This window comes from Pleurodeles waltl, chromosome 10 (genome assembly GCF_031143425.1).
Source record: "Pleurodeles waltl isolate 20211129_DDA chromosome 10, aPleWal1.hap1.20221129, whole genome shotgun sequence".
Classification (NCBI taxonomy): Eukaryota; Metazoa; Chordata; class Amphibia; order Caudata; family Salamandridae; genus Pleurodeles; species Pleurodeles waltl.
The window spans coordinates 917747388-917759933 of record NC_090449.1 but is presented as its reverse complement, the minus strand read 5'-3'; the positions used below and the strand labels follow the sequence as shown (position 1 = coordinate 917759933).

The 12546-nt window shown below is 43.5% G+C and overlaps 1 protein-coding gene across 1 annotated transcript in view; it reads left to right on the top strand.

The window, feature by feature from the left end:
• The first annotated feature begins 545 nt into the window (after positions 1 to 545).
• The window catches only part of LOC138262463 (uncharacterized), a 66782-nt gene continuing 54781 nt past the window's right edge, over positions 546 to 12546 (top strand). Inside the window, exon 1 of the mRNA XM_069212359.1 lies at positions 546 to 632. Coding sequence (XP_069068460.1) covers positions 599 to 632 — 34 coding nt within the window. The 5' untranslated portion in view covers positions 546 to 598. The remainder of the gene's footprint in view (positions 633 to 12546) is intronic.

Genomic DNA, 12546 nt, shown 5'->3' with positions numbered 1-12546 from the left:
GGGTTAAGGAGGTGCTAGAGGCGCAAGAAAAGTGTCACTGCATTGGATGCAGCGCCACTTGTCTTAAATTCGGATCATAGTTTTATGGTGAGCAGGTAGTTCTGAGCGACAGAAAAATCAAACTCAGTACGCCAGTAATTAGTTGATTATTAGTTGTGAATACCATTTATTCATTTACCTGCATGTTTGTGCTTATTTCACAAAAAACCTTGCAAGTCTTACATTAAAGCAAACTTGTTAATTTAGATTTACATAGCAACAGTAGTTTTTTTTTTTAACTCACCAATACATTCTCTTTTTTTTGCACTTCTTGTTGATGCATTGTTGTTGTATGGTATGAATACGTGTAGGAGTCTTTTGAAGGAACAATTTATCTGATCCATCTATGTTGAACGGTACTGCTGAAATTATAAAGCTTGGATGACAACAAGTAACAAAAAGCACTTTAACCATAGAACCTGCCAATGTCAGAAGGAATATATGACTAAGATACATAATCCATGTTTAAAGTGTAATTCAATTTATTTTGATGTTGTTATAGTAATCAACATTTTATTGGCTGTGAATGACTCTTGCCACGCTATAGAAAAGTAGCAAGATGATGGAGGAAGCTGTGACAATAAATGATCCTGGTATGTAATTCTTAAAATTGATTTCTATGTTTTACCCAAATTCAGCCTTTATCATTTGAATGCAGTTTTGACGGTTTGTTTTTATCAACGGATTTATTTGCACACTAATGAGTGACACAAAACATATTTCACAGAGAACTGTACAATAAGGGAAACATAAAAGGTATAATTGCACTCTTTTGCAACATTGCCTTCATTAGCGCCCACAATTGTTAGAAATTAATTGGGTAAAGAACCAAGGGCCATATGTACGAACACATTTTCCCATTGACACAGAATGGGAAAAACCCTTTGGTACATATGGCCCCAAAAGATTTCAGGGACTCACTCTTTCTGAAGTTAGACCATTGTTCAAACTGTCAAACATTAGATTTGTAATATAGGGGGTCATTCTGACCCTGGCGGTAATTACCGACATGGCGGAGGTCGGCGGTAGCACCGCCAACAGGCTGGCTGTGCACCGCTGGGCATTCTGACCGCGGCGGTTCAGCCGCGGCCAGAAACGGAAAGTCGGCGGTGTCCCGCCGACTTTCCGCTGCCCTTGAGAATCCTCCATGGCGGCGGAGCACGCTCCGCCGCCATGGGGATTCTGACACCCCCTACCGCCATCCAGTTCCTGGCGGTTCTCCCGCCGGGAACAGGATGGAGGTAGGGGGTGCCGTGGGGCCCCTGGGGGCCCCTGCAGTGCCCATGCCAATGGCATGGGCACTGCAGGGGCCCCCATAAGAGGGCCCCAAAAAGAATTTCAGTGTCTGCCTAGCAGACACTGAAATTCGCGACGGGTGCAACTGCACCCGTCGCACCTTCCCACACCGCCGGCTCAATTCTGAGCCGGCGTACTCGTGGGAAGGGTGTTTCCCGCTGGGCTGGTGGGCGGACTTTCGGCGGTCGCCCGCCAGCCCAGTGGGAAAGCCAGAATGACCGCCGCGGTCTTTCGGCGGGAACCGCGTGGCAGGGCGGCGACCGCCGTCCGCCGCGGTCAGAATGACCCCCATAGGCTTAATAGTAACGTTATGCCCATCAGGCTGGATAATGGCAAGTGTTGGTCTATGAGGAATTGAGTTGTGGTAAAGGTTTCTTCATACTTTAGTGGAGCATCAAGTGTAATTGAAATCACTATGTCTAAGCAGGATGCATGATTATAGTGGTTCCAGAAATTAATAAGGGCACACACAAACCTTTATCACTTGTGATGAGCACTAAATAGTCAGATCATGATGGTTAATGAATAAGATAACATCAAATCAAATATTGATCTCCCAGTCACACGTGTGTGACAGTCATTGTGGTGATGGAGCTCTCTGTAGTCACCTTATTACACCATGGGACATTCTCCATGACTGTTATGGGGTGATACAAAGGATGGGAATGTGGGTGTTGCAAATGGGTTATGCCCATTTACACCACTAGGATTTTTTGCTTTTGATCACCCAATTTGTGGACCTTTAGTGGGTGAGTCTCATCTGCATCTAACTCCCAGTAAATTCACAGTAAATGAGTGTGCATGTTTACCACAAATGTCCATCTTTTAAGATAAAACCATCATGGCACAGCTAGGGTAAAAGGCATTAGGCTGGATACACATGAACACGTGTGCACACTTGTATGCACAAGTGTATAGGCTTGGCTTCCATTGCGTGCAGCCCAATAACTGTGCACACGTAGCCTGGTGAAGATGGACTCTGCAAGAATAGTTGCTGACCTGAGATAGGAATTACAATATTAGCAGGTATTCATAGATTTGTAATGCTTCACTGTATTGTGTGTATAGGTAAACTATGTCTTAAAGTGTAGTTTTGCTCTACTTAGGTCTATACATTTCAATAAGGTGTCAGACAGGAAGAAAACATGCATGACATATTTCTCTGGCTCTGCCTATAATCAGATTCCAGGCCTTTGTCCTCACTCATGGGCCAAGTTAACTACTTTGCTCCTCAGCAGAGAGAAAAAGGCTTACCACACAAAAGTATCAGTAATTGACCCTGTTCTCATGAAAGGAAAGGAAAGGGGAGTGGGGTAAATCTGTTTATGATAATTAGCTTGTCATAATGTCGGAACAAAGGAGGAATCCCAAACATCTGTAGCCAACAAATATGTGGCCTCACATTTGAGGTTTTTTTTAAATGGATTTGGCAGTGATTCCACCTATTGAGGCAGCTGAAGCCCTCAGAGGAGCTCTGTTCAGAGAAAATTTGATAGCATGATTTTGGTTTGTCCAAGAATGCTGTGGGCGATTGTTGGAACAGGTGTGGAGGGATGTGACATCATAGGACAGGCATGGGGTGCCTGGCATATAGAAGTTTCCACCACTTCTTATAAACCCTTGCACAAGGAGATCCTGGACCTGGAAGATAACAGCAGAAGAATGGCCAGCTGGAAAAAGGAGCCACCTGATGCCCTGCCAAGTTGGACTATAAAACGTTTAATCCAGCTGACCCAAACACTGGGATTTATCTCTGCAGAGCTAGTAGTACTGGCCTTCTTATGTCTTTCGGGGACCATTTGAGGGAATACCTGGACTCCACTGCCACTTCATGTGCTCAGCAAGATAGCCTGTAGGCTATGGGGCCTAGAAGAGAGGGCAGGAAGGTGTTCTGCTAGCTGGTAGCAGAAGGGCTGCACAAGCTGCCCCCACCAGCAGGAGAGGAGCACTAAGAGTCATGCAGGAGGGAAGGCTGGAACAGGGAGTCAGAAGACCAAGCTTTCTGCAAATTTCAAATTCATATTTGCTGTTTCAAGAAACTAAATAATGAAACTGAGCATGTGGGGCCCCACCATGACCCTACAGAATATCCCTGGGGTGTGCCAAGGCCCAAGTTTAGTGTATAATTGATGTTTGTCCTCCCTGGGGAAAAGATATGCTCGGGCTGTCTCCTCTGAATGCTATTTAGCCCTTGAAGAACCTATCTCCTCAGAGGCTGATTCACAGAAAGAAGAGGGTCGGCTTATGTGGAGAAGAGGTCCCAGGATCCCTCCATAGGATCAAGAAGCAGAAAGCTGGCCTTCTGGGTGCTTACTCACCCATAAGATCCATGTCAGTAGGGGCTGACACATCAAATAGAAAACCTCCCACTTCATGCGGTGAGAGGAATACTCTCCTGGGCTCCCACCTCACCCCCCACAGGGAACAGCGTGGGCAGGCACAGCCCATAGCAGATGCTGGCTTCCACTCAGTGTGAGGAGACAGTGGGGCTGCAGTGTGGTTGTTGTGATGGAACTGGAACACTCCTATCAAAACAAAAACAAACAGATATTCCTTCCTGCACAAAAATAATTCTGCCTGCAACACAGGCACCCTTGCAACTTGACGCAAGGGTGCTTGTATTGGCAACTTGCAGCCAAACGTGCACCAGCACTAGGACCAGACCGGAATGTGCCTTATATGGAAAAATATATACCTGCCTTTTTCCTTTAACGCAGTCCAGATAGGAGGCTTGTTCCAAAGCCCTAAATATGGCAGACAGGACTTTGGGGGTGATTCCAACCCTGGCGGTCTGAGACCGCCAGGGTTGGGGATCGCGGGAGCACCGCCAACAGGCTGGCGGTGCTCCCAAGGGCATTCTGACCGCGGCGGTATGGCCGTGGTCAGAAACGGAAAACCGGCGGTTTCCCGCCGGTTTTCCGCTGCCCTGAGGAATCCTCCATGGCGGCGCAGCTTGCTGCGCCGCCATGGGGATTCCGACCCCCTCACCGCCATCCTGTTCCTGGCGGTTTTGACCGCCAGGAACAGGATGGCGGTGAGGGGTGTCGTGGGGCCCCCGTAAGAGGGCCCCTAAAAGATTTTCAGTGTCTGCCATGCAGACACTGAAAATCGCGACGGGTGCTACTGCACCCGTCGCACCCTTCCCACTCCGCCGGCTCCATTCGGAGCCGGCTTCCTCGTGGGATGGGGTTTCCCGCTGGGCTGGCGGGCGGCCTTCTGGCGGTCGCCCGCCAGCCCAGCGGGAAACACAGAATAACCGCGGCGGTCTTCTGACCGCGTAGCGGTATTCTGTTGGGGGAACTTTGGCGGGCGGCCTCCGCCGCCCGCCAAAGTTGTAATCACACCCTTTGTGTCAAATATAATGTCCCCTTGAGGTAAACATTAGCAATAAGAAATATTTTCATTTCTCCTAATGTTTCGCAAACTGCATGTGTGGTGCACTGTGCAGCAAAACTTCAATGTACGAAAAAAATTGTGTAAGGTAATTTTTACTGAAACTGTACCCTTTCTTTTTTAAATTTGGTTTGAGAAAGCATATAAAGTGAAAGAAAAAAAGGAGAAAACAATATGCCATACATGGGTACAAAAGAAGAAAATATTTTGAAAACTAAAACAATATACAAATTTAGATAAAAAAGTTTGTACTTAGTACAGTATACATCATATAAATTATTGCTTGAGCGAGAGTGTGGACTACAGTTTTTATTACATCATGGTAATGAAGTAAAATACTATATCACCTTGATGTAGTGCCCATTGGCCTTACTGACATCTCTAGTCATTGGCAGGAAGCACTGACATGGTAGTTGCTATTAATGTGTTAAAGGTTTGATGGATGGCTCCGTCAAACGCGACAGACACTTAACATGTGTTTGCTTTTTTTAAAAACAAAATCCCAAAGTGGGATGTTGTTTATAAAATAATCAAAACTAATGATGCATACACTATAGGTGCTAGGTACTGTAGTGTGGGGGTCATTACGTTTTACTGTCTTTGGGGGTGATGACCAACAGAAAAAATATATAATGCCATCCACTCTAAATTGTCAAGAGGGGGTTATATGTAAATCTCTAACAATTGGCATTGGAGGACTATGTTATCGGCAGAGCTAGAGTAGAAAGTTTAAGAAAGGTGAAAGTTTAAAAATCCTGTCAACTTTTTTTACAGCCCGATATAAACCTATTTATATCAGATTCTCATTTCCTAATAAAAATGAGTTGGATGCAAACAATGGCATACAGTGAAACAGATAGAGGGATTTAGGAAGCATAACCATCTTGACCAGGTTATATCTCTCAATAATGCTGGTAGGTGATCTGTGCCAATTATGCATTGGTATGACGCTATTCCTGAAACAAAAATCATGTTTTATCTTAACTGTTGTTTCTATTTCTGGCTGATGATTATACCAAGATATATAAATTCACTGACAACCCTATTGCCCTGTATATCATTACAATGATTCATGAGTATCTGAGTTTTAGAAAATTTAAGATGGTAACCGGAAATCTTACCAAATTTAAAGGCTCCTGCTTCTCATTTGCTCCCTTAACACTAGTGGTATATATTGCAACATAATCTGCGCAAGCAGAAAGTTTTTACACATACCTGAACATTTCTACTGGCAAAATATCAGCCTCATTCAATATACGTTATGTGTATATGCTTCAAACACATATCAGTAGCAGTAGAGAGACATTCTCAGTAAGTACTGCTCATAACCTTAAAAGACCTACAGGCAGATCCATTAATTATGATTCTAGCTTGAGGTTTAGTATAAAAAGCATCTATAAGATTCATAGAGTGAGTTCCTCACCCAAAAGCATCATAGACACATCTGCCTGCCCTGTCTGTGCAACTTCAAATTGCATTCTTTCCATGTTTGCATGGTCTGTGGTATTGTGATGGGGAAAAACCCATGCTGTTGCTGAAATACCACATATTAGAACATTGGAATGCTGGGGGCTCCATTGAAAACAATGGAGTGCTGCGGGCTTTTACTGGCCGGTAAAAGCCTGCAGCGCCAACATTCCAATGTTCGCTTTGTTCACAGCAACAGCTCTGAACAAAGCCTCACGGAGCCCGAGGGATTTTAATCCCCTCGGGCTCCATGAACATTTTTTTATTTTAATAGAACATTCTGCCCTGTGTGGCAGAATGTTCTAATAGCCTTAGAACCCGCCGTAGCGGGCTCTACCGGCTATTAAAGTCCCTCTCCCTTGTTAAATGCCCTCGCCTTCGGCTCGGGCATTTAACGCGGGGAGCGGGCCTTTAATAGCCAGTAGAGTCCACTACGGCGGGTTCTAAGGCTATAGTCTATTACAGAAGCTAACTGGGTAGCTAAACCTTGGAGTTATCATTATCATCCACGTTAGCTAGAGAGAAAGGCCTATAGGAGGCTCTCTCTTATCTTGCTTTACGTTTTGTTTTAAAGACAACTAGAGTCCCAGGATTTGGGAACTGCTGCTCCATTAGAGACACTTATGAATGCATGTAGGTGATAGGATCAAGAACTACCCCGAATGATTTATGGATCTCTGCAGGCAATGAGTTATTTCCTGCTGCTTTTCCATTGGGCAGGGATTTTTTTTTCTCATACTCAAGATTGGTCCTGGATGAAATTTAAATTATGCTATCATGATTTGTCTAATTTCAGGAATTTCACATCATTTTCGGTATTTACATAACATCCAAAATAAAAACTTAGCACAAGCACATCATTTCTGGCAAAAAATTACCACAAACACACCATAACAACTGAACTGGATTGGCTATTATTTGTGGTACTTTCGTTTTTTAGCACTTTAGCAGGATACATTTCATGTTAAAATATAGCATTAAGTGATGGATTTGCATCTTTCTTCATCAGACATAATTTCATATAATTTTGCTGAAATGCCACATAATATGAAAGCAAAATATGTGCATTTTGTACTCTTCTGCCTATGACCCTTCTACGGTGAATGGTTCCTCCAGCCTACAGACATCTGTGGAAATGCACTTTTAATCATAATTCATTGACAATAAATATTCATGTTTTCTTCAGTTGTCTGTTTAGTTTCTTTGTTCTGCCTTCTGTGACATGAAGGGGACTGGTATTGTATTACACTAAGACCATTCACTTATTTAATTTCACAATTTATTATAGTCCTGATTCTACTATTAGATAGTGATTAATTTGTTGTGTCCTTTAACATTCACAGAATAGCCTTGCTCTACTTGTATCCTGTGCTCTTGTTTTGACATAAAATGGGTGGTAGGACACCTCTAAATTGGCTCTTAAGTCAGGAGGGGCTGCAGGGCCCTTTGGGTTCCACGGAGGCCCCCATCATTACAAGAAGATGTGAGTGGACCAGGAGTGCACCAGTGCATTTCCAGTTTAAAACAAAACATGGCTGGCTCCCGCCAGGGAGTTGGATAAGGGGCTTTGGTGGCTTTGGTGGCTTTGGGGCAGCCCCTAAAATTGGCTTGTTGTGGGTGCCTCGGGTGGGCACCAGAAAATCCATAAAAAATTAAAACAGATTCTCCACAGATTGGTAATACCATTAAAAAAAACAATGCTTTTGGTGCATCGACTGGGGGTCCCTCTGGTACCCGACCACCAGATCTAGGTGGCAGGGTGTACGTGCATTTCAAGCCCTAATTTATCAAAAGTACTGAGTGAAGATACATCACATAAAAAAGCACACTTTATGGACGCAAATTTTGTTGTAATTTAGTTTAGGACTTTTTGCTCTATCCATTCAATTTTCCAATGGCAAAATTAATGGGGAAAATGCTTTTTGACCACCCCCCCATTCTTTTTAGCCTAGCTTGAAGGATTGCACCAAAACTTTCCAGGAATTAACTGAGGCAGATGAGACCTTTTTTTGGAAAGTTTCATGAAAATGTGTTAAACAATGGCAAAGTTATAAGCAGACTAAAAAATGCTTTTCTTTTTGAAAGGTTGGCTTAACTCCTAACTATAACTAGCCAGCAGTGACCGCCACTGGGTAATATATAGGCCCTCATTATGACCGTTGGCGGTCTTACCGGCGACGGGCCGGCGGTGAAGACCTCCACATTATTAGTGTGGCAGGTTGACCTCTGCCAACCCTCCATATCCCAGCTTATACTGCCAGGGCGGTTGGACCCGCTGGGCTAAAGATTAGCATCTCCAACCCGGCGGTCCAATGAAGACCGCTGGCGGTTTTAGGAGTCAGTTTTCCACCAAGGTTTCTGGGGTGGTAGCACAACCACGAAAACCCTGGCAGAAAGGCTACCGGTGACAGGAAATAAATTTCCTGTCACCGGCAGACGACTGCCCCCCAGCAAGCCCAATACCCTCACCCCCCCATACCAGAACCCCCCACTCCCCACCAAAACAGCACCACCCTCCCCCCAACCCCACTCCCTTCTAGTACAGCGCCCCCCTCTTCTAGTACATCGCCCCCGCATACATGCACACAGACACCCATCCACACCCCGCATACACCTATTCAAGCACCCCGCATACATTCATTCACCAACACTGACATACACGCATTCACTCACATGCATCCATACACACACTCAATCACATGCATCCATACATGCACTCACTTCAACATTCATACACGCAGTCATTTCAAAATTTATACACGCATTCACTTCAACTTCATACACGCTTTCACTTCAACATTCATACACGCATTCCCTTCAACATTCATACACGCATTCAACCATGCATAAATACATGCATACACACATGCAAACACACACACATACACACACTCATACACACATACACACATGCATACAAACACGCATACACACTTACATTCACACATGCAGACAACACCCACTCACACACGCACAGACAACACCCCCTACCCTACCACCCCCCACCCCTTTTGGACACCTGACTTACCTTGTCCGGCGAGGAGGTTGTCCAGCAGGGAACAGGATCGGGCGATTCCACTGCCGGCAGCGCCCCACCGTTAGGACACTGCCAGGCTGTATTACAGGTCGTAATATGGCTGGTGGAGTCCTTCTGGCGGGGCCGGTGGTGGAACCGCCCATGCGCCTCCAACCGCCTGGACAGACTACTGCAGGATTCCGCCCAAAATGTGGTGGAAATCCTGCAGTACTTGTAATATGGTGGTGTTCTGGCACCCACGCCTTTGGCGGCCTTGTGAAAAGACCCCCAAAGTCGTAATGAGGGCCATAGTGACAGAAATTGATTTTATGACTGAAAAAACAAAAGTTTAAAGTAACGTTACAGTTTGGTGAAAAACTTAACATTTTAAATCAAAGAAAACACAGAAATTCATCAGTTCTGGTTAGACGAGCTAAGTAACTTGCACCGCAGCCATGCACTGCTTATGACCTCACATATTACATCACTTATGACATGTTCTATTACATCATTTATGACATCTCAAATGACAATATTGATTACATCATTGGTGACGTCACTGATGACATCATCCAATGACTGTGTTATATTGTTTTATATCAAGTAATTATAATTTATAGCAGGTGATTATAATCCTACTTGTGTACCTAATTTTGTGCAGCCTCTTTCCTGCTATTTGGCATAAATGTTTATAAAATGCTTTTGCTCCTAATGTATGATAGGAATGTAGAGGTACTGAGCATGTTATGAATGTTTGTGCACAGAACTAATTTTCAGAAGATTACCCATGAAATCAAACTTCCACAGGAGCAGATGCCTTTTACCCAACTCCCTCCAACAGATGCGTGCTCAGTCCTTAACTGAGTATCTGAACCCTGCATCCGCTAGGGGGAAAGGGGAATGGGAATAGAAAAAGAGAGACTGCCTCCAGATCCAGTTCCAGCCTGTGTTTTCCACTTTAAGATAGGATATTCAGTGTGTGTCTCTGAAAACCTGCACCTTTCTTCTTGTTAAGATTTCTTTAAAGGAAGGACCTGCAATTGGGTGACAAGAGCATAGATAAGTACATTTCTACTGCACATTCAATGGTTCAGCCATTCACATCCATCCAATTCTATCATTCTCCTAACCTGGGTCTTTTGAGAGTCTAGCCTCTCTGTTAGAGAACAATGTTAACTTAATATCTTCTTTTCTCCAGGAGTCAGAGGTTTCCAAGGTTTTCTGGAGAACAGTTAAAAAGTTCACAAATATACAAACTACTAATGTCTTTTACAGGAAACAAAAAACTCCTTCTCAAGTTTCAGTTTTCTCAATCAAAGTCTCTAGGAATTAGTCAATTAGCAAAGACTTCTTGAATATATATGTACATATATGTGTTGGCAAGTCTGGAAATCATAAAAAAGGATTCCTTACTGCAGTTGCTTGAAGTTCTGTTCAGCCAAAACAAATTCTCCTCAGAAAGCTGATTGTTGGAAGAAGGAAAAACGTCAGCTTCTTCAATAGGGGAAAAGTATCTGGTGTGCACATCGTAACAAGAAAAATAATTAATTACTCAAAACTGGAAGAATTCTCTATAAAACGAAGCACCTCAGGAACACTGCTTATTCTCCTCAAGATGACAGTTGAAGTGCAGGGTTCCCAGAGAGAAACAGCTGTGGGAAGCTTCAGCACGAGACTAAGGTAGAAACACTAGAGTGCTCACAAGGATTTGCGGCCACCATCTTGAGTGGCAGTTAAACCTGAAGAAGCTAGTTCTAAGAAAAGCCTCTGCAAGAGCCACCGGGAATGAGGACGCCGCTGCCACCAACTTGGGTACAAGTAAAAGGGGAATCATTTATGCTGAGGGAAGAACATAACAATGCTGGCAATAGTTTTCCTGACACTAATGCTGTGTTCAGGTAAATGTTGATGACTTGTGTTTGCAAAAACAATTTATAAAAGTTTTTATGGAGTAGTTACTAAGGGGCATATCCTTAACAAAGTGATGTCATCAATGATGTCATTTGCGATGTTATTAGTGACATCATAAAGATGTAATTGAACATATTGTAAGTGATGTAATAAGTGAGGTCATAAGCACTGCATGCAAGTTTGTAAATTATAGCACGCTCTGCTAACTATAAATGGTGAATTTTGTGTTTATTTCTTTAGTTTTAAATATTACGTTGTCACCAAAATTTTCACCTAATTATAACATTACTTAAACCTCTGTTTTTTTCAATGAATTTTACATTTTTTTCTGTAAACTAAAATATAATTTAAATCCCTTAGTATAACATCACCTTAGCCTTTGTTTTTTACAGTGAATTTCTAGGTTTTTCTTTTAACATAAAGTAAAATATAAATACAAGTCCTAACTTTGATGTCACTTTAACCTTTGTTTTCGTGAGTGAGTTTGTAGGGATTTTTAGGTAAAGTGATATTTTTAACCAAGTAAGTTACAAGCAAGCACCCAGCAATTATAATATTTTTATTCCAAATAAGTTAGAAACAAGCACCCAGAAATAATAATATCTTAAAAAAGGAGAATGAAAGGTATGAAAATGATTGCCTACTACTACTACACTGCCACTCTTTCAATGTGCATTTAAGTTATGAAGTTACAATTTTATAGGAAACACAGATTTGATGGTTTTTTAAAATGGTGTTTGTAATGATAACTCTAACACTGCAGGGAGTGTGGTGAGACTGACATCTCCACTCGGAGCTGTTTCTAGATGATAGGTGTGTATAATAGAGGGTGGGGAAGGGCTGCCCTCTCTGCTCAGACCTCTCTCTTGCATGACAGAAGTGTGTATTGAGGTATGAATAGGGGCAGGCGTCACAACTGAACCCTCTCTCATTGATTACAGGTGTGCATATCGGGGTGTGGAGAGAGACTGCCCTCTCAGCTGAGACCTTTATCTTGGATGACAGGAGTGTGTAGCATGATGTAGAGGTGAACTGGCCTCTTCGCTGAGCCCTCAACACAGGATGATAGACATGTAGAGCAGAGTGTGGAGAAGGAGTGACCTCTGTGCTCAGACCTCTCCCCAGGATGACATGCATGCATAAGAGGGTGTGGAGAGGGAGCAGCCTCCCCACTCAGACCTCTCCCCAGGATGACAGGCATGCATAGCAGAGTGTGAGGAGGGAGTGGCATTGCTGCTTAGACCTGTTACCAAGGTGACAGACATACATAGAATGTTGTGGAGAGGGAGTGACCTCTCCAATCAGACCTCTTCCCCAGGTGACAGGCATGCAGAGTAGGTTGTGGAGAGGCAATAGCCTCTTTGTTCACACCTCTCGAGGATGATAGATATACCTACTAGGATTGAAAGAGGGACTGGTTTCTC